At 44.3% G+C, this 24385-nt stretch overlaps 1 protein-coding gene across 2 annotated transcripts in view; it reads left to right on the forward strand.

Moving 5' to 3' along the window:
* Nucleotides 1-24385, forward strand: part of LOC141175935 (ninjurin-1-like) — a 92501-nt gene that overhangs the window by 36083 nt on the left and 32033 nt on the right. The window contains exon 3 of one of the 2 annotated variants that reach the window (XM_073659928.1): nt 331-431. In XM_073659928.1, coding sequence (XP_073516029.1) covers nt 331-431 — 101 coding nt within the window. The remainder of the gene's footprint in view (nt 1-330; nt 432-24385) is intronic. The other variant, XM_073659929.1, reaches the window with a different exon arrangement.

The raw sequence follows: 24385 nt of genomic DNA on the forward strand, positions 1-24385 counted from the left end.
CATCCTTAGGGATAAGGAAGAATGAAGAGAATCTAAAGTGATGAAGGGGAAGAGAAAACTCAAGTCATAGGAGTGGTATGAGATTATACACAGCGCCACCCTTATATCTAGGCTGTGTCTGGTATTGCAGGTCATCCCCAGATTGGCCCATAGAATAGAGTGCTGTGGTCTGATTTATGGTGTGAGATTTGGGAACTTTCCCGGGGTGTTACTTGCAGTGACCCCATTTAAGCCTCACCCCTTATCTCTGGCGGGGGCATCCACCCTGCACATAGAGGGGTCCACCTGTGCGCTGCCACCTCCCATCTGCCTATCATTGCTTCCTTACAGTGTATCTCGGTTCTCCTGCAGCTGATTGTGGCAGCGCTTCTCATCTACAAGGGATCCAAGAACATAGAATGTGACGACCCCGAGCAGCGGCTGAGTGACAGGTACGAGGAAGAGGGGACTGTGCCGAATATCGAGATACAGAGATAGAGGGATAGAGAGATAATAGATAGATAATAGATAGATAGATAATAGATAGATAGATAATAGATAGATAGATAGATAGATAATAGATAGATAGATAATAGATAGATAATAGATAGATAGATAGATAATAGATAGATAGATAGATGATAGATAGATAATAGATAGATAGATAATAGATAGATAAAAGATAGATGATAGATAGATGATAGATAGATAATAGATAGATAATAGATAGATAGATAATAGATAGATAGATGATAGATAGATAATAGATAGATAGATAGAGGGATAGATAATAGAGAGATGATAGATAGATAGATAGATAATAGATAGATAGATGATAGATAATAGATAGATAGATAATAGATAGATAGATGATAGATAGATAATAGATAGATAGATAATAGAGAGATGATAGATAGATAGATAATAGATAGATAGATAGATGATAGATAATAGATAGATAGATAATAGATAGATGATAGATAGATAATAGATAGATAGATAATAGATAGATGATAGATAGATGATAGATAGATAATAGATAGATAGATAATAGATAGATAATAGATAGATAGATAGATAATAGATAGATAGATAGATAGATAGATGATAGATAGATAGATAATAGATAGATAATAGATAGATAATAGATAGATAGATAGATAATAGATCGATGATAGATAGATAGATAATAGATAGATGGATAGATAATAGATAGATAATAGATAGATAGATAGATAATAGATAGATAGATAGATGATAGATAGATAATAGATAGATAGATAATAGATAGATAATAGATAGATGATAGATAGATAATAGATAGATAATAGATAGATAGATAGATAATAGATAGATAGATAGATGATAGATAGATAATAGATAGATAGATAATAGAGAGATGATAGATAGATAGATAATAGATAGATAATAGATAGATGATAGATAGATAGATAATAGATAGATAATAGATAGATAGATAGATAATAGATAGATAGATAGATAATAGATAGATAGATAGATAATAGATAGATAGATAATAGATAGATAGATAGATAAATAGATAGATAGATAATAGATAGATAATAGATAGATAGATAGATAGATAGATAGATAGATAGATAGTAGATAGATAGATAGATGATATATAATAGATAGATAGATAGATAATAGATAGATAGATAGATAGATAATAGATAATAGATAGAGTGATAGATAGATGATAGATAGATAGATAGATAGATAGATAATAGATAATAGATAGAGTGATAGATAGATGATAGATAGATAATAGATAGATAGATAGATAATAGATAGATGATAGATAATAGATAGATAATAGATAGATAGATAGATAATAGATAGATAGATAATAGATAGATAGATAGATAGATAATAGATAGATGATAGATAATAGATAGATAATAGATAGATAGATAGATAATAGATAGATAATAGATAGATGATAGATAGATAATAGATAGATAATAGATAGATAGATGATAGATAGATAATAGATAGATAATAGATAGATAGATAGATAATAGATAGATAATAGATAGATAGATGGATAGATAATAGATGGAGATAGATAATAGATAGATAGATACATAATAGATAGATAGATAGATAATAGATAATAGATAGAGTGATTGATAGATAGATAGATAGATAATAGATAGATGATAGATAATAGATAGATAATAGATAGATAATAGATAGATAATAGATAGATAGATAATAGATAGATAGATAGATAATAGATAGATAGATAGATAGATAGATAATAGATAGATAATAGATAGATAGATAATAGATAGATAGATAATAGATAGATAGATAATAGATAATAGATAGATAGATGATAGATAATAGATAGATAGATAGATAATAGATAGAGTGATAGATAGATGACAGATAGATAATAGATAGATGATAGATAATAGATAGATAGATAATAGATAGATGATAGATAGATAATAGATAGATAATAGATGATAGATAATAGATGGATGATAGATAGATAGATAATAAATAGATAGATAGATAATAGATAGATGATAGATAGATACTAGATAGATAGATAGATAATAGATAGATAGATAGATAATAGATAGATGATAGATAATAGATAGATAATAGATAGATAGATAATAGATAGATAGATAATAGATAGATAGATAGATAGATAATAGATAGATAATAGATAGATGATAGATAGATAGATAGATAGATAGATAATAGATAGATAGATAGACAGATAATAGATAGATAATAGATAGATAATAGATAGATAGATAGATAGATAATAGATAGATAATAGATAGATAATAGATAGATAGATAATAGATAGATAATAGATAGATAGATGGATAGATAATAGATGGAGATAGATAATAGATAGATAGATACATAATAGATAGATAGATAGATAATAGATAGATGATAGATAATAGATAGATGATAGATAATAGATAGATAATAGATAGATAATAGATAGATAGATAATAGATAGATAGATAATAGATAGATAGATAGATAATAGATAGATAATAGATAGATGATAGATAATAGATAATAGATAGAGTGATAGATAGATGATAGATAGATAATAGATAGATAGATAGATAATAGATAGATGATAGATAGATAATAGATAGATAATAGATAATAGATAGATAGATAGATAATAGATAATAGATAGAGTGATAGATAGATGATAGATAGATAATAGATAGATAGATAGATAGATAATAGATAGATGATAGATAGATAATAGATAGATAATAGATGATAGATAATAGATGGATGATAGATAGATAGATAATAAATAGATAGATAGATAATAGATAGATAGATAGATAATAGATAGATAGATAGATAGATAATAGATAGATGATAGATAGATACTAGATAGATAGATAGATAATAGATAGATAGATAGATAGATAGATAGATAATAGATAGATGATAGATAATAGATAGATAATAGATAGATAGATAGATAATAGATAGATAGATAGATAGATAATAGATAGATAATAGATAGATGATAGATAGATAGATACATAATAGATAGATAGATAGATAATAGATAGATAATAGATAGATGATAGATAATAGATAATAGATAATAGATCGATGATAGATAGATAGATAATAGATAGATGGATAGATAATAGATAGATAATAGATAGATAGATAGATAATAGATAGATAGATAATAGATAGATAATAGATAGATAGATAATAGATAGATAGATGGATAGATAATAGATGGAGATAGATAATAGATAGATAATAGATAGATAATAGAGAGATAATAGATAGATAGATAGATAATAGATAGATAATAGATAAATACATAATAGATAGATAGATAGATAGATAATAGATAGATGATAGATAGATAATAGATAGATAATAGATAGATAATAGATAGATAATAGATAGATAATAGATAGATGATAGATAGATAATAGATAGATAGATAATAGATAGATAGATAATAGATAGATAGATAATAGATAGATAGATGATAGATAATAGATAGATAGATAGATAGATAGATAATAGATAGAGTGATAGATAGATGATAGATAGATAATAGATAGATAGATAGATAGATAGATAATAGATAGATAATAGATAGATAATAGATAGATGGATAATAGATAGATGATAGATAGATAATAGATAGATAGATAATAGATAGATAATAGATGATAGATAATAGATGGATGATAGATAGATAATAGATAGATAATAGATAGATGGATAGATAATAGATAGATAATAGATAGATAATAGATAGATAGAGATAGATAGATAGATAATAGATAGATAATAGATAGATAATAGATGATAGATAATAGATGGATGATAGATAGATAGATAATAAATAGATAGATAGATAGATAGATAATAGATAGATAGATAATAGATAATAGATAGATAATAGATAGATGATAGATAATAGATAGATGATAGATAGATGATAGATAGATAATAGATAGATGGATAATAAATAATAGATAGATAATTTTTCATGTGTATAAATAATTGAATTAAGAGTTAATTTCATGGACATTAATATAAAAGTGCCGCCATGTAGCGCTGTTACTAGGTTCAGTGTTAGATTTTCTTGCACAGTTCATCTGGTGATCAGTGAAGCCCCCGCTAGGTGTTTGTCAGGTCTCTCCACAACAGGGGGCTAATAAGAGAGCAGACTGACAGATCCACGACTCTCTTTCACCCCCCATAGCTCAGGGACGAGGGGGAGAGACAGAAAATACAATTATATCCCTGCCTGTACTAAGTGATACTCGTCCTCTACAACATCAGCACCAGCTGCTCATACTGTGGAGAAGACGTGATAACTGCCCCCCGCATCCCCCAGTGTCACCCCAAATGTCATTATCCTGTACCCCGAGTGTCAGCGTCATTATCCTGTAACCCCGAGTGTCAGTATCCTGTACCCCGAGTGTCAGCGTCATTATCCCATACCCCGAGTGTCAGTGTCATTATCCTGTACCCCGAGTGCCAGCGTCATTGTCCAGTACCCCGAGTGTCATTATCCTGTACCCCGAGTGTCAGTGTCATTATCCTGTACCCCGAGTGTCACTATCCTGTACCCCGAGTGCCAGCGTCATTATCCCATACCCCGAGTGTCAGTGTCATTATCCTGTACCCAGAGTGCCAGCGTCATTGTCCAGTACCCCGAGTGTCAGCGTCATTGTCCAGTACCCCGAGTGTCATTATCCTGTACCCCGAGTGTCAGTGTCATTATCCTGTACCTCGAGTGTCAGTGTCATTATCCTGTACCCCTAGTATCAGCGTAATTATCCTGTACCCCGAGTGTCATTATCCTGCACCCCGAATGTCATTATCCTGTACCCCGAGTGTCAGCGTCATTATCCTGTAACCCCGAGTGTCATTATCCTGTACCCCGAGTGTCAGCGTCATTATCCTGTAACCCCGAGTGTCATTATCCTGTACCCCGAGTGTCAGTATCCTGTACCCCGAGTGTCAGCGTCATTATCCCATACCCCGAGTGTCAGTGTCATTATCCAGTACCCCGAGTGCCAGCGTCATTGTCCAGTACCCCGAGTGTCTTTATCCTGTACCCCGAGTGTCAGTGTCATTATCCTGTACCCCGAGTGCCAGCGTCATTATCCCATACCCCGAGTGTCAGTGTCATTATCCTGTACCCCGAGTGCCAGCGTCATTGTCCAGTACCCCGAGTGTCATTATCCTGTACCCCGAGTGTCAGTGTCATTATCCTGTACCCCGAGTGCCAGCGTCATTATCCCATACCCCGAGTGTCAGTGTCATTGTCCAGTACCCCGAGTGTCAGCGTCATTGTCCAGTACCCCGAGTGTCATTATCCTGTACCCCGAGTGTCAGTGTCATTATCCTGTACCCCGAGTGTCAGCATCATTATCCTGTACCCCTAGTATCAGCGTAATTATCCTGTACCCCGAGTGTCATTATCCTGCACCCCGAATGTCATTATCCTGTACCCCGAGTGTCACTATCCTGTACCCCTAGTATCATTATCCTGTACCCCGAGTGTCAGTGTCATTATCCTGCACCCTGAGTGTCATTATCCTGCACCCCGAGTGTCAGTGTCATTATCCTGTACCCCGAGTGTCGGTGTCATTATCCTGTACCCCGAGTGTCATTATCCTGCACTCCGAGTGTCATTATCCTGTACCCCGAGTGTCAGTGTCATTATCCTGCACCCCCGAGTGTCAGTGTCATTATCCTGTACCCCGAGTGTCATTATCCTGCACCCCCGAGTGTCAGTGTCATTATTCTGTACCCCGAGTGTCAGTGTCATTATTCTGTACCCCGAGTGTCAGCATCATTATCCTGCACCCCCGAGTGTCAGTGTTATTATCCTGTACCCCGAGTGTCATTATCCTGCACCCCCGAGTGTCAGTGTCATTATCCTGCACCCCCGAGTGTCAGTGTCATTATCCTGCACCCCCGAGTGTCAGTGTCATTATCCTGTACCCCGAGTGTCATTATCCTGCACCCCCGAGTGTCAGTGTCATTATTCTGTACCCCGAGTGTCAGTGTCATTATTCTGTACCCCGAGTGTCAGCATCATTATCCCGCACCCCCGAGTGTCAGTGTTATTATCCTGTACCCCGAGTGTCATTATCCTGCACCCCCGAGTGTCAGTGTCATTATCCTGTACCCCGAGTGTCATTATCCTGCACCCCCGAGTGTCAGTGTCATTATCCTGTACCCCGAGTGTCAGTGTCATTATCCTGTACCCCGAGTGTCATTATCCTGCACCCCCGAGTGTCAGTGTCATTATTCTGTACCCCGAGTGTCAGTGTCATTATCCTGTACCCCCAGTGTCATTATCCTGCACCCCCGAGTGTCAGTGTCATTATCCTGTACCCCGAGTGTCAGTGTCATTATCCTGTACCCCGAGTGTCATTATCCTGCACCCCCGAGTGTCAGTGTCATTATCCTGTACCCCGAGTGTCAGTGTCATTATCCTGTACCCCGAGTGTCATTATCCTGCACCCCCGAGTGTCAGTGTCATTATTCTGTACCCCGAGTGTCAGTGTCACTATCCTGTACCCCCAGTGTCATTATCCTGTACCCCGAGTGTCATTATCCTGGACCCCGAGTGTCAGCGTGTGATTGAAGACCCTCATGTATGGCAGTGGTGATAACATTTGAGCCCCTTCCCCCAGAATATCTGCATTACAGATGACCGGCCTGTAATGATTCATGGGGGGTCTGGATATTGGGGCATTTGTTCTCCTTTTCTTGTTTTTTCCGCATTTTTCTATCTGCGGCTTTTTTTCTGGAAGAATTTTACAATGAATTTTCTGGAGAAGATTCCAATTACCCATAAACATTGCTGCAGAGGCAGTTTAATTGCACCTCTCCTATCCTGGAATCTAAACGAATCACTAGATTTCCCGGTCATCAGGAATCAGGATGCAGCAACGCCACAATTACCTATATATAGAAATTCTAATTACAGCCTCGCACCAACCTCATTAACCAATTACAAGTGCAGCAGCCAATTAGACTATCAATCACAAAGTCATCTGTGACAAGTCTAACGAGCTGACAGATAACAATGTACAATCATCTGAAGGTACGCAGCCCTCGCCGCAACAATGTCACTTCTTCAGTAAAACAACTTTATTTTCAGGTATCATCAGATGTGACAGGTGCTGCCCACGCATGTCTGCCATTGTTTTCGATGTCTCCCGTTGTTTGTAATTTCTCCCATTGTTTGCCATGTCTGCCATTGTTTTCCATTCTGTCGTTGTTTGACATTTCACCCGTTGTTTGCCATTGTTTCCCATGTCTGCCATTGTTTGCCATGTCTGCCGTTGTTTCCCATGTCTGCCATTGTTTGCCATGTCTGCCGTTGTTTGCCATGTCTGCCGTTGTTTGCCATGTCTGCCGTTGTTTTCCATGTCTCCCGTTGTTTACCATGTCTGCCATTGTTTTCCATTCTGTCGTTGTTTGACATTTCTCCCGTTGTTTGCCATTGTTTCCCATGTCTGCCATTGTTTGCCATGTCTGCCATTGTTTGCCATGTCTGCCGTTGTTTGCCATGTCTGCCGTTGTTTGCCATGTCTGCCGTTGTTTTCCATGTCTCCCGTTGTTTACCATGTCTGCCATTGTTTTCCATTCTGTCGTTGTTTGACATTTCTCCCGTTGTTTGCCATTGTTTCCCATGTCTGCCATTGTTTGCCATGTCTGCCGTTGTTTGCCATGTCTGCCGTTGTTTGCCATGTCTGCCGTTGTTTGCCATGTCTGCCGTTGTTTGCCATTCTGTCGTTGTTTGCCATTTCTTCCATTACTTTTGAATGTATGTGTTTCTTTGGCTGGTCAAGAAGGGCAGCAACTCAGTGTTGGGGAACAACGATGTTTATTAATATGCTAATTACAAATTGTACTAAGCCAGCAAGTTGTTGATTTACAAGAGCAGGAGGATACTAACTATGTAAATTGATTAAATGTTCAAACAATGGGACCTGCGCCCTGCACCTTTCTCACTGACCTGTGAATGATTACCTGAACCACAGAAAAATATAAAAAGGGATTTCTATTGTGCTGCAAATAAGAATCAAAGATCAGAGAGACACTTCAGGACAGTAGTTTGGTAGCATGGCTCCATACAGAGAGACACAGATTTGGATTCTACAGGATTCCAGCCTAAGGGTACACGGCCCTGACTGGAAGGATACGGATCTGATCCATTGACCATCAGAGAACCCATGGATACATTTGAGGAAACCAGGTTGGGAAAATGAGGTCACCTGAACCCATGGATATGTTGTTTGGGGCTGTCAGATGGGTCCCTCTGGTCGCCTGGAACCCATGGAGACGTTCAGAGAAGCCAGATTGGGACCAGCCGGTCATCTGGCCCCATGGAAACTCTCAAAGAGGTCAGGGTGGGACCCTCGGGTCTCCTGGCCTTGTACCTTAATGGACTGTTAGCTTCCTAAGCTACCTCCTCTCTGTGGGGGCCCACCAGAAGTGGGGGGACACTTGTTGAGGTAGTTGTCCCTGGAAGTCCCAAAGTCACAGACGATATATGGGCCAGCAGAAGGGTGAGACTGTGTAATTTTTGCACCATCTTGGGTATTAGCTGGGACTGTTCTATATGTTTATTGTCTGTTTGGTGGTTCAATAAAGTATTGCCATGTTGTTTTACCCTCACCCTGTGTTGTCTGAGTAGCATTCTGCCCACGGAAGACCCCGGGTCTTCACACATGGTTGTTATCTAGTGGTGGCGCTAGAGAGACAGTTTTCTTTTTTTCTGATAGAGAGGTAATGTTACACACACGCCGCTAGGTTCAGATAGGGGCGAGACAGGTTATATGAATTCTTTGGAATCCTGGGGGAACCGTTACTCAAGGCGACCATAGACCATATGCTGCAGCTTCTCTCAGGCACACAGGGGTATTGACCCTCAGGCACAGACACTTCGTTGTTTCACTTGCTGACCAGACACACTTGACAAGAGTCCTCATAAACAGTAGAACAGTAGCATTTAATAAGAAGCCGCACAGCCAGTGCAAGTTAAGTCTTATGAGTAACAGGCTCCAGTGACAAACAGTACAGTGTTACGGATCCGGGTGGTGGAACCTCTGTGCTGCGGTGCAAGGAGGGACCCAGAGGGGCGTAACTAAGTGTCCACTCGGACAGACCTAGGTCGTACGCGGCTAACGACTCCGTGACCAGGGAGGGACCGAGCAGAGGGACCAGGTGCTACTCTGGGGACGACCTTGTAAGAGAGCAGGTGACTCCCACGGGTCAGATGGCTGAGACTGACCAATACTGCAGATGGGCACAGCAGGCAGGCTGACGAGAGATCCGGGTAGATGAACTGGCAGAGACAGCAGGCGAAAGGCGGGAGCCTCTAGGTAGGCTGTCAGGTGGTCACGGCAAGTGACAGGCAGGAGCCTCCAGGAAGGCAGACAGGTGGTCACGGCAAGTGACGTGCAGGAGCCTCTAGGTAGGCTGTCAGGTGGTCACGGCAAGTGACGGACAGGAGCCTCCAGGTAGGCAGACAGGTGGTCACGACAAGTGACAGGCGGGAGCCTCTAGGTAGGCTGTCAGGTGGTCACGGCAAGTGACGGGCAGGAGCCTCCAGGTAGGCAGACAGGTGGTCACGGCAAGTGACGAGCAGGAGCCTCTAGGTAGGCAGTCAGGTGGTCACGGCAAGTGACAGGCGGGAGCCTCTAGGTAGGCTGTCAGGTGGTCATGGCAAGTGACGGGCAGGAGCCTCCAGGTAGGCAGACAGGTGGTCACGGCAAGTGACGGGCAGGAGCCTCCAGGTAGGCTGACAGGTAACAGGCAGGTGCTTCCAGGTAAGCAGGCGGGCAAAGCCCATAGATAGACTGGCGGACTGAACGGAAGACAGACTGTCGGGCTGGAGGGTAGTCAGGCTGGCGGACTGGATTGATAGTCAGGCTGGCGGGCAGGGCTAGAAGACAGGCAAGCAGCGGGACCTGAGGGCTGAAGCAGAGGTAAGTATACTGTGCATCAACTATTGCTCGGGCACCTCCATTTTGGAGGACGTGCCTTATATATGGGAGGACCTCCGGCAATTGGCCGGGGACTCCTTAGGGCGGCGCGCGGCCCCTTTAAGAGGGAGGGAGCGCGCGCCCTCAGCACAGTGCCCGGGAAGCAGGAAGAGGAGCGCTGGAGGACGCTGGGCAGGGAGTGCGGCGGTGAGAGGGACGGCGTCTCTGCCTGGCAGGGGGCAGAGACGCCGATGCTACAGTACCCCCCCCCCTTTACGCCCCCTCTTTTTAGGCCAGAAAGAAATTTTTCAAGGAGAAGCGGGGCATGAATGTTCTCCCTGGGTTCCCAAGTTCTCTCCTCTGGGTCAAACCCCTTCCAATCCACCAGAAAAAAGGTTTTTCCTCTTACCCTCTTGGTGGCCAGAATGTTCTCTACCTCAAAAACGTCCTCAGCGGAAACCGGAGCAGGGGGAGTACCTGGATTGTTGGAAAAAGAATTAAAGACAACTGGTTTGAGGAGAGATACGTGGAAGGAGTTGGGAATCCGTAAGGTGGCCGGGAGTTTTAACTTGTAGGCCACTGGGTTGATTTGTTTGAGGACTTCAAATGGACCGATGAACCGAGGACCCAACTTATAGGAGGGTATTTTGAGCCGAACATGTTTGGAGGAGAGCCAAACCTTGTCTCCCGGACGGAATTGAGGCGGATCCAGAAGTCTCTTGTCAGCATATCTCTTCATCCGCTCGGAGGACTGAAGAAGTGCGGACCTAGTATTCTCCCAAATGGAGGAAAATTCGCTGACCAGAGACTCTGCGGCAGGGTTGTCCACAGAAACGGAGACGGGAAACGGAATCCGGGGATGTTGACCGTAGACTACAAAGAACTGGGACTTGGAAGTCGATTCACTCTCATGGCTGTTGTAGGAGAATTCAGCCCATGGTAGGAGGTCCACCCAATCGGTATGGTGGGCATTAACAAAGTGCCGGAGGTAGCTGGTAAGGATCTGGTTGATACGCTCCACTTGGCCATTGGACTGTGGATGGTAAGCGGAGTAGAAATCCAGGGTGACATCCAGCAGCTTACACATAGCTCTCCAGAAGCTTGAGGTGAACTGAACCCCTCGATCCAACACAATGTGGAGGGGTAGGCCATGGAGACGGAAAATGTGAAGGAAGAAGCCTTTAGCCAGCTCTGATGCAGACAAGAGACCAGGCAGAGGGATGAAGTGGGCCATTTTAGAAAAGCGGTTGGCGACCACCCAAATGACTGTACAGCCGGCAGAAACAGGGAGATCTGTGATAAAGTCCATAGCAATGTGTTGCCAAGGGGCAGCAGGTACGGGAAGAGGCAGGAGGTGACCGGCTGGAAGATGTCTGGGAACTTTGTTGCGAGCACAAGACGAACAGGCTGAGACGAAGTCTACCACATCCTTGCGCAGGGTAGGCCACCAGTAATGCCGGGTAATGAGCAGGAAAGTTTTCTTCTGACCGGCATGGCCGGCTAGTTTAGATGAATGACCCCAGTGAAGAATCTTCTCCCAATCTGGAACTGCTACAAACGTCTTACCGGGTGGGAGACGAGTCAGATCTAAGGGGGCCATACTCATCACTTTGGAGGGGTCGATGATGTGCATAGGTTCCTCCTCTAGATCGGAGGACAGGAACGATCGGGACAAGGCGTCAGCTTTAACATTCTTGTCCGCCGGGCGGAAATGTAGGATAAAGTCAAAGTGAGAGAAGAACAAAGACCACCAGGCCTGACGCGGATTGAGTCTTTGGGCATTCTGGAGATATGCAAGGTTTTTGTGATCAGTATAGATGATCACTGGGTATAGAGCCCCTTCAAGCAGGTAACGCCACTCCTCCAGCGCCAATTTGATGGCTAGCAGTTCTCGGTCTCCTATGGAGTAGTTGCGTTCAGACGAGGAGAAGAGTTTGGAGAAGAAGCCGCAGGTTACCATTCTCCCGGATGAAGATTTTTGGGTGAGCACCGCTCCGGCCCCGGAGGAGGAAGCATCAACCTCCAGGAAGAACTGTTTGTTGCAGTCCGAACGGTGCAGCACTGGGGCAGAGAAGAAGGCTTGCTTTAAGGAAAGGAAGGCCTCCTCAGCCTCGGGCGGCCATACCTTGGGATTTGCTCCCTTACGGGTGAGCGCAGAGATGGGAGCAGTCCGGGAAGAGAAGTGCGGGATGAAGAGACGGTAGTAGTTGGCGAAGCCCAGGAATCGCTGAATCGCCTTCAACCCCTCCGGGCGGGGCCATTTTAAGACGGCAGAGAGCTTCTCGGGGTCCATTCGTAGACCTGTCTGGGAGATAACATAGCCCAGGAACGGAAGGGAGGTCTGCTCGAAGAGGCACTTCTCAAATTTGGCATAGAGATAATTCTGCCTGAGCCTAAGCAGCACCTGACAAACATCTCTCCGGTGTGTGGGAAGGTCCGGAGAGAAGACCAAGATGTCATCCAGGTACACCACCACACAGGAATATAGAAGATCACGGAAGATGTCATTGACTAATTCTTGGAAGACAACGGGAGCATTGCAGAGACCGAAGGGCATTATACAGTATTCATAGTGACCGTCCCCGGGTATTGAATGCCGTCTTCCACTCGTCTCCTTGATGGATCCGGACCAGGTTATACGCCCCACGTAGATCCAGCTTGGAAAAGATCCTAGAGCCCTTAAGGCGGTCAAACAACTCGGAGATGAGCGGCAGGGGGTATTTGTTTTTGACCGTGATTTGGTTGAGTCTTCGATAGTCTATACAGGGGCGTAGTGAACCATCCTTCTTCTTGACGAAGAAGAATCCGGCTCTAGCCGGGGAGGTAGATTTCCGGATGAACCCCCTAGCCACATTCTCCTTAATGTATTCCGACATGGCCCGGGTTTCGGCCGACGACTACGGGTAAATACGCCCACGGGGTGGAGTGGCACCGGGAACCAGGTCGATCGGGCAATCATATGGCCTATGAGGTGGCAGTGTCTCTGCTTCCTTTTTGTGGAAGACATCTGCATAGGGCCAGTAAGGTGCCGGTAAACCGGGTAGATTAGCCGGGGTGAGGGACGGATGAACCGGGCGGACCGGGACCAGGCAGGTCTTATGGCAATCCTGCCCCCAACGGAGAACTTCACCGGATTGCCAGTTCAGCACGGGTACATGTCTCTGAAGCCAGGGTAGACCTAGCAATAGGGAGTGAAAGAGACCAGAAAGCACACGGAAGGAGATCCTCTCAGAGTGCGGCATTCCCACCTGCAGGGTTATAGGTTCTGTGACGAGCAGGATGGTCACTGGAAGGAGTCTTCCATCCACGGTGGCGACTGCCAATGGTTCAGCCAGAGGTTTGGTGGGAATGTGATATTTCTCTACCAGGGACTGGGAAATGAGGTTCCCAGCAGCTCCGGAATCTAGGTGTGCAATTTCAAAGTAGCGGTTCTCTCCCCAGGAGATGGAGACAGACAAAGTCAGGGAAGGAGAGGGTTTACTTTTGCCTAGGACGACCTCTCCGAGCGGTCCTAGGTACTGGCGTTTCCCGGCTTCACCGGGCAGGAACGGATGAAGTGCTCCTTACTGCCACAAGAGAAACAGCTCCCCTCGGCTCGGCGTGACTCTTGGCGAGATTTGACCATCTTGGTCTGGTCGACCTGCATAGGTTCGGGCGAGCGTGCCCGGGGAGTTGCTAAGTGAGTGACGGGTCTCTGGAAAGTAGGAGCAAGACGAGGAAATCTTCGCTCCCCGGTAGTCTCTTTGGCATGTTCCAGGAAACGGATGTCGATCCGGGTATCTAGCGACACCAGGTCATCCAAGGTGGTAGGAATGTCCCGGCCGGCTAGCTCATCCTTAATGCGGCCGGAAAGGCCCTCCCAGAAGACGGACACCAGGGCCTCGTTGTCCCAGGCAAGCTCAGAAGCGAGGGTACAGAACCGTATGGCATATTGGCCCACGGTGAGACTCCCTTGGCGGATACGAAGCAGAGAGGTGGCAGTAGAGGATTTTCATCCTGGTTCATCGAAGACTTTCCGGAAAGCAGCGAGGAAAGACGATGGATCGCACACCAGGGGATCCTCTCTCTCCCACAGAGGATTTAGCCATGCCAGTGCTTCTCCAGTGAGGTGAGACATAATGAACGCCACCATGGCCTGGTCAGAGGGAAACTGATGTGCCAAAAGTTCAACATGCAGGGTGCACTGGTTTATGAAACCCCAAGCTAGAGCGGGGTCGCCTCCAAAACGAGGAGGTGCAGAAAGCCGGGGACCTGGGTTGGATGCCGTGGTATTGGTGGGCAGCGGCGCTGCCGGAGCAGGAGTCGCACGACTCGAGGCGGACACAGGTGGAACAGTCAGTGTGTCCAGGCGGGAGTTGACACTCCGCAGGAAGTTCAGGATAGTTTCCTGTTGGGATCTCTGACGAGAAACCTCCTGGTACAGGTCAGAGAGCGAGAGAGCTTGGGGGCCACCGGGTTCCATGGCCCGAGCAAACTGTTACAGATCCGGGAGGTGGAACCTCTGTGCTGCGGTACAAGGAGGGACCCAGAGGGGCGTAATTAAGTATCCACTCGGACAGACCTAGGTCGTACGGCGGCTAACGACTCCGTGACCAGGGAGGGACCGAGCACAGGAACCAGGTGCTACTCTGGGGACGACCTTGTAAGAGAGCAGGTGACTCCCAAGGGTCAGATGGCTGAGACTGACCGATACTGCAGGTGGGCACAGCAGGCAGGCTGACGAGAGATCCGGGTAGATGAACTGGCAGAGACAGCAGGCGAAAGGCGGCAGCCTCTACGTAGGCTGTCAGGTGGTCACGGCAAGTGACGGGCAGGAGCCTCCAGGTAGGCAGACAGGTGGTCACGGCAAGTGACGGGCAGGAGACTCTAGGTAGGCTGTCAGGTGGTTACGGCAAGTGACGGGCAGGAGCCTCCAGGTAGGCAGACAGGTGGTCACGGCAAGTGACAGGCGGGAGCCTCTAGGTAGGCTGTCAGGTGGTCACGGCAAGTGACGGGCAGGAGCCTCCAGGTAGGCAGACAGGTGGTCACGGCAAGTGACGGGCAGGAGCCTCCAGGTAGGCTGACAGGTAATAGCAAGGTGCTTCCAGGTAAGAAGGCGGGCAAAGCCCATAGACAAACTGGCGGACTGAACGGAAGACAGACTGTCGGGCTGGAGGATAGTCAGGCTGGCGGACTCGACTGATAGGCTGGCGGGCAGGGCTAGAAGACAGGCAAGCAGCGGGACCTGAGGGCTGAAGCAGAGGTAAGTATACTGTGCATCAACTATTGCTTTGGCACCTCCATTTTGGAGGAGGTGCCTTATATATGGGAGGACCTCCAGCAATTGGCCGAGGACTCCTTAGGGCGGCGCACGGCCCCTTTAAGTGGGAGGGAGCGCGAGCCCTAAGCACAGTGCACGCCGGCAGCAGAAGCAGGAAGAGGAGCGCTGGAGGATGCCGGGCAGGGAGCGCGGCGGTGAGAGTGTATAGAGAATGCACTGCATTATATACTCTATAGAGAGGGTGAATATAGAGGGTACACTGCATTATATACTCTATAGAGGGGGTGGATATAGAGGGTGCACTGCATTATATACTCTATAGAGGGGGTGGATATAGCGGGTGCACTGCATTATATACTCTATAGAGGGGGTGGATATAGAGGGTGCACTGCATTATATACTCTATAGAGGGGGTGGATATAGAGGGTGCACTGCATTATATACTCTATAGAGGGGGTGGATATAGAGGGTGCACTGCATTATATACTCTATAGAGAGGGTGGATATAGAGAGTGCTCGGCATTATATACTCTATAGAGGGGGTGGATATAGCGGGTGCACTGCATTATATACTCTATAGAGGGGGTGGATATAGAGGGTGCACTGCATTATATACTCTATAGAGGGGGTGGATATAGCGGGTGCACTGCATTATATACTCTATAGAGGGGGTGGATATAGAGGGTGCACTGCATTATATACTCTATAGAGGGGGTGGATATAGAGGGTGCACTGCATTATATACTCTATAGAGGGGGTGGATATAGAGGGTGCACTGCATTATATACTCTATAGAGAGGGTGGATATAGAGAGTGCTCGGCATTATATACTCTATAGAGGGGGTGGATATAGCGGGTGCACTGCATTATATACTCTATAGAGGGGGTGGACATAGAGGGTGCACTGCATTATATACTCTATAGAGAGGGTGGATATAGAGGGGTGCACTGCATTATATACTCTATAGAGGGGGTGGATATAGCGGGTGCACTGCATTATATACTCTATAGGGGGGTGGATATAGCGGGTGCACTGCATTATATACTCTATAGAGGGGGTGGATATAGCGGGTGCACTGCATTATATACTCTATAGAGGGGGTGGATATAGCGGGTGCACTGCATTATATACTCTATAGAGGGGGTGGATATGGAGGGTGCTCTGCATTATATACTCTATAGAGGGGGTGGACATAGAGGGTGCACTGCATTATATACTCTATAGAGAGGGTGGATATAGAGGGGTGCACTGCATTATATACTCTATAGAGGGGGTGGATATAGAGGGTGCACTGCATTATATACTCTATAGAGAGGGTGGATATAGAGGGGTGCACTGCATTATATACTTTATAGAGGGGGTGGACATAGAGGGTGCACTGCATTATATACTCTATAGAGAGGGTGGATATAGAGAGTGCTCTGCATTATATACTCTATAGAGGGGGTGGATATAGAGGGTGCACTGCATTATATACTCTACAGAGGGGGTGGATATAGAGGGTGCACTGCATTATATACTTTATAGAGGGGGTGGATATAGAGAGTGCACTGCATTATATACTCTATAGAGGGGGTGGATATAGAGAGTGCTCTGCATTATATACTCTACAGAGGGGGTGGATATAGAGAGTACACTGCATTATATACTCTATACAGAGGGTGGATATAGAGGGTGCTCTGCATTATATACTCTAAAGAGGGGGTGGATATAGAGAGTGCTCTGCATTATATACTCTATAGAGAGGGTGAATATAGAGAGTGCTCTGCATTATATACTCTATAGAGGGGGTAGATATAGAGAGTGCTCTGCATTATATACTATATAGAGGGGGTGGATATAGCGGGTGCACTGCATTATATATTCTACAGAGGGGGTGGATATAGAGGGTGCACTGCATTATATACTCTATAGAGGGGGTGGATATAGAGGGTGCACTGCATTATATACTCTATAGAGGGGGTGGATATAGAGAGTGCTCTGCATTATACACTCTATAGAGGGGGTGGATATAGAGAGGGCACTGCATTATATACTCTATAGAGAGGGTGGATATAGAGGGTGCTCTGCATTATATACTCTATAGAGGGGGTGGATATAGCGGGTGCACTGCATTATATACTCTATAGAGGGGGTGGACATAGAGGGTGCACTGCATTATATACTCTATAGAGGAGGTGAATATAGAGAGTGCTCTGCATCATATACTCTATAGAGAGGGTGGATATAGAGAGTGCTCTGCATTATATACTCTATAGAGGGGGTGGACATAGAGGGTGCACTGCATTATAAACTCTATAGAGGGGGTGGATATAGAGGGTGCACTGCATTATATACTCTATAGAGAGGGTGGATATAGAGGGGTGCACTGCATTATATACTCTATAGAGGGGGTGGATATAGCGGGTGCACTGCATTATATACTCTATAGAGGGGGTGGATATAGCGGGTGCACTGCATTATATACTCTATAGAGGGGGTGGATATAGAGAGTGCACTGCATTATATACTCTACAGAGGGGGTGGATATAGAGGGTGCACTGCATTATATACTCTATAGAGGGGGTGGATATAGAGGGTGCACTGCATTATATACTCTACAGAGGGGGTGGATATAGAGAGGGCACTGCATTATATACTCTATAGAGGGGGTGGATATAGAGGGTGCACTGCATTATATACTCTACACAGGGGGTGGATATGGAGGGTGCACTGCATTATATACTCTATAGAGGGGGTGGATATAGAGGGTGCACTGCATTATATACTCTATAGAGGGGGTGGATATAGAGGGTGCACTGCATTATATACTCTATAGAGGGGGTGGATATAGAGGGTGCACTGCATTATATACTCTATAGAGGGGGTGGATATAGCGGGTGCACTGCATTATATACTCTATAGAGGGGGTGGATATAGAGAGTGCACTGCATTATATACTCTACAGAGGGGGTGGATATAGAGGGTGCTCTGCATTATATACTCTATAGAGGGGGTGGATATAGAGGGTGCACTGCATTATATACTCTACAGAGGGGGTGGATGTAGAGAGGGCACTGCATTATATACTCTATAGAGGGGGTGGATATAGAGGGTGCACTGCATTATATACTCTACACAGGGGGTGGATATGGAGGGTGCACTGCATTATATACTCTATAGAGGGGGTGGATATAGAGAGTGCTCTGCATTATACACTCTATAGAGGGGGTGGATATAGAGAGGGCACTGCATTATATACTCTATAGAGAGGGTGGATATAGAGGGTGCTCTGCATTATATACTCTATAGAGGGGGTGGATATAGCGGGTGCACTGCATTATATACTCTATAGAGGGGGTGGACATAGAGGGTGCACTGCATTACATACTCTATAGAGGAGGTGAATATAGAGAGTGCTCTGCATCATATACTCTATAGAGAGGGTGGATATAGAGAGTGCTCTGCATTATATACTCTATAGAGGGGGTGGACATAGAGGGTGCACTGCATTATAAACTCTATAGAGGGGGTGGATATAGAGGGTGCACTGCATTATATACTCTATAGAGAGGGTGGATATAGAGGGGTGCACTGCATTATATACTCTATAGAGGGGGTGGATATAGCGGGTGCACTGCATTATATACTCTATAGAGGGGGTGGATATAGCGGGTGCACTGCATTATATACTCTATAGAGGGGGTGGATATAGAGAGTGCACTGCATTATATACTCTACAGAGGGGGTGGATATAGAGGGTGCACTGCATTATATACTCTATAGAGGGGGTGGATATAGAGGGTGCACTGCATTATATACTCTACAGAGGGGGTGGATATAGAGAGGGCACTGCATTATATACTCTATAGAGGGGGTGGATATAGAGGGTGCACTGCATTATATACTCTACACAGGGGGTGGATATGGAGGGTGCACTGCATTATATACTCTATAGAGGGGGTGGATATAGAGGGTGCACTGCATTATATACTCTATAGAGGGGGTGGATATAGAGGGTGCACTGCATTATATACTCTATAGAGGGGGTGGATATAGAGGGTGCACTGCATTATATACTCTATAGAGGGGGTGGATATAGCGGGTGCACTGCATTATATACTCTATAGAGGGGGTGGATATAGAGAGTGCACTGCATTATATACTCTACAGAGGGGGTGGATATAGAGGGTGCTCTGCATTATATACTCTATAGAGGGGGTGGATATAGAGGGTGCACTGCATTATATACTCTACAGAGGGGGTGGATGTAGAGAGGGCACTGCATTATATACTCTATAGAGGGGGTGGATATAGAGGGTGCACTGCATTATATACTCTACACAGGGGGTGGATATGGAGGGTGCACTGCATTATATACTCTATAGAGGGGGTGGATATAGAGGGTGCACTGCATTATATACTCTATAGAGGGGGTGGATATAGAGGGTGCACTGCATTATATACTCTATAGAGGGGGTGGATATAGAGGGTGCTCTGCATTATATACTCTATAGAGAGGGTGGATATAGAGGGTGCACTGCATTATATACTCTACAGAGGGGGTGGATATAGAGGGGTGCACTACATTATATACTCTATAGAGAGGGTGGATATAGAGGGTGCACTGCATTATATACTCTACAGAGGGGGTGAATATAGAGAGTGCTCTGCATTATATACTCTATAGAGAGGGTGGATATACAGAGTGCACTGCATTATATACTCTATAGAGAGGGTGGATATAGCGGGTGCACTGCATTATAAACTCTACAGAGGGGGTGGATATAGAGGGTGCACTGCATTATATACTCTATAGAGGGGGTGGATATAGAGAGTGCTCTGCATTATATACTCTATAGAGGGGGTGGATATAGAGAGTGCTCTGCATTATATACTCTATAGAGAGGGTGGATATAGAGAGTGCTCTGCATTATATACTCTATAGAGAGGGTGGATATAGAGAGTGCACTGCATTATATACTCTATAGAGAGGGTGGATATAGAGAGTGCTCTGCATTATATACTCTATAGAGGAGGTGGATATAGAGAGTGCTCTGCATTATATACTCTACAGAGGGGGTGAATATAGAGAGTGCTCTGCATTATATACTCTATAGAGAGGGTGGATATACAGAGTGCACTGCATTATATACTCTATAGAGAGGGTGGATATAGCGGGTGCACTGCATTATATACTCTACAGAGGGGGTGGATATAGAGGGTGCACTGCATTATATACTCTATAGAGGGGGTGGATATAGAGAGTGCTCTGCATTATATACTCTATAGAGGGGGTGGATATAGAGAGTGCTCTGCATTATATACTCTATAGAGAGGGTGGATATAGAGAGTGCTCTGCATTATATACTCTATAGAGAGGGTGGATATAGAGAGTGCACTGCATTATATACTCTATAGAGGGGGTGGATATAGAGAGTGCTCTGCATTATATACTCTATAGAGGAGGTGGATATAGAGAGGGCTCTGCATTATATACTCTATAGAGGGGGTGGATATAGAGAGTGCTCTGCATTATATACTCTATAGAGAGGGTGGATATAGAGAGTGCTCTGCATTATATACTCTATAGAGAGGGTGAATATAGAGAGTGCTCTGCATTATATACTCTACAGAGGGGGTGGATATAGAGAGTGCTCTGCATTATATACTCTATAGAGGGGGTGAATATAGAGAGTGCTCTGCATTATATACTCTATAGAGAGGGTGGATATAGAGGGGTGCACTGCATTATATACTCTATAGAGAGGGTGGATATAGAGAGTGCTCTGCATTATATACTCTATAGAGGGGGTGGATATAGAGAGTGCTCTGCATTATATACTCTATAGAGAAGGTGGATATAGAGAGTGCACTGCATTATATACTCTATAGAGAGGGTGGATATAGAGAGTGCTCTGCATTATATACTCTATAGAGGGGGTGGATATAGAGGGTGCATTGCATTATATACTCTATAGAGGGGGTGAATATAGAGACTGCTCTGCATTATATACTCTATAGAGGAGGTGGATATAGAGAGGGCACTGCATTATATACTCTATAGAGAGGGTGGATATAGAGAGTGCACTGCATTATATACTCTATAGAGGGGGTGGATATAGAGGATGCACTGCATTATATACTCTATAGAGGGGGTGGATATAGCGGGTGCACTGCATTATATACTCTATAGAGAGGGTGGATATAGAGAGTGCACTGCATTATATACTCTATAGAGAGGGTGGATATAGAGAGTGCACTGCATTATATACTCTATAGAGGGGGTGGATATAGAGGGTGCACTGCATTATATACTCTATAGAGGGGGTGAATATAGAGAGTGTACTGCATTATATGCTCTATAGAGGGGGTGGATATAGAGGGTGCACTGCATTATATACTCTACAGATGGGGTGAATATAGAGAATGCTCTGCATTATATACTCTATAGAGGGGGTGGATATAGAGGGTGCACTGCATTATATACTCTACAGAGGGGGTGGATATAGAGAGTGCACTGCATTATATACTCTATAGAGAGGGTGGATATAGAGAGTGCTCTGCATAATATACTCTATAGAGGGGGTGGATATAGAGAGGGCACTGCATTATATACTCTATAGAGGGGGTGGATATAGAGGGTGCACTGCATTATATACTCTATAGAGAGGGTGAATATAGAGAGTGCACTGCATTATATACTCTATAGAGAGGGTGGATATAGAGAGTGCTCTGCATAATATACTCTATAGAGGGGGTGGATATAGAGAGGGCACTGCATTATATACTCTATAGAGGGGGTGGATATAGAGGGTGCACTGCATTATATACTCTACAGAGGGGGTGGATATAGAGAGGGCACTGCATATATACTCTATAGAGAGGGTGGATATAGAGAGTGCACTGCATTATATACTCTATAGAGAGGGTGGATATAGAGTGCACTGCATTATATACTCTATAGAGGGGGTGGATATAGAGGGTGCACTGCATTATATACTCTATAGAGGGGGTGGATATAGCGGGTGCTCTGCATTATATACTCTATAGAGAGGGTGGATATAGAGAGTGCTCAGCATTATATACTCTACAGAGGGGGTGGATATAGAGGGTTCACTGCATTATATACTCTACAGAGGGGGTGGATATAGAGGGTGCACTGCATTATATACTCTATAGAGAGGGTGGATATAGAGAGGGCACTGCATTATATACTCTATAGAGGGGGTGAATATAGAGAGTGCTCTGCATTATATACTCTAAAGAGGGGGTGGATATAGAGGGTGCACTGCATTATATACTCTATAGAGAGGGTGGATATAGCGGGTGCACTGCATTATATACTCTATAGAGAGGGTGGATATAGAGAGTGCTCTGCATTATATACTCTATAGAGAGGGTGGATATAGAGAGTGCTCTGCATTATATACTCTATAGAGAGGGTGGATATAGAGAGTGCTCTGCATTATATACTCTATAGAGGGGGTGAATATAGAGCGTGCTCTGCATTATATACTCTATAGAGGGGGTGGATATAGAGGGTGCACTGCATTATTATCTCTATAGAGAGGGTGGATATAGAGAGGGCACTGCATTATATACTCTATAGAGGGGGTGAATATAGAGAGTGCTCTGCATTATATACTCTATAGAGGGGGTGGATATAGAGGGTGCACTGCATTATATACTCTACAGAGGGTGGATATAGAGGGTGCACTGCATTATATACTCTATAGAGGAGGTGGATATAGAGAGTGCACTGCATTATATACTCTATAGAGGGGGTGGATATAGAGGGTGCACTGCATTATATACTCTATAGAGGGGGTGGATATAGCGGGTGCACTGCATTATATACTCTACAGAGGGGGTGGATATAGAGAGTGCACTGCATTATATACTCTACAGAGGGGGTGGATATAGCGGGTGCACTGCATTATATACTCTATAGAGGGGGTGAATATAGAGAGTGCACTGCATTATATACTCTATAGAGGGGGTGGACATACAGAGTGCACTGCATTATATACTCTATAGAGAGGGTGGATATAGAGAGTTCTCTGCATTATATACTCTATAGAGAGGGTGGATATAGAGAGTGCACTGCATTATATACTCTATAGAGGGGGTGGATATAGAGGGTGCACTGCATTATATACTCTATAGAGGGGGTGAATATAGAGAGTGCACTGCATTATATACTCTATAGAGGGGGTGGATATAGAGAGTTCTCTGCATTATATACTCTATAGAGAGGGTGGATATAGAGGGGTGCACTGCATTATATACTCTATAGGGGGGTGAATATAGAGAGTGCACTGCATTATATACTCTATAGAGGGGGTGGATATAGAGAGTGCACTGCATTATATACTCTATAGAGGGGGTGGATATAGAGGGTGCACTGCATTATATACTCTATAGAGGGGGTGGATATAGAGGGTGCACTGCATTATATACTCTATAGAGGGGGTGAATATAGAGAGGGCACTGCATTATATACTCTATAGAGGGGGTGGATATAGAGAGTTCTCTGCATTATATACTCTATAGAGAGGGTGGATATAGAGAGTGCACTGCATTATATACTCTATAGAGGGGGTGGATATAGAGGGTGCACTGCATTATATACTCTATAGAGGGGGT

Source organism: Phyllobates terribilis, unplaced genomic scaffold (assembly GCF_046119375.1).
Source record: "Phyllobates terribilis strain yellow unplaced genomic scaffold, ASM4611937v1 Scaffold_14__1_contigs__length_39327217, whole genome shotgun sequence".
NCBI classification, from domain to species: Eukaryota; Metazoa; Chordata; class Amphibia; order Anura; family Dendrobatidae; genus Phyllobates; species Phyllobates terribilis.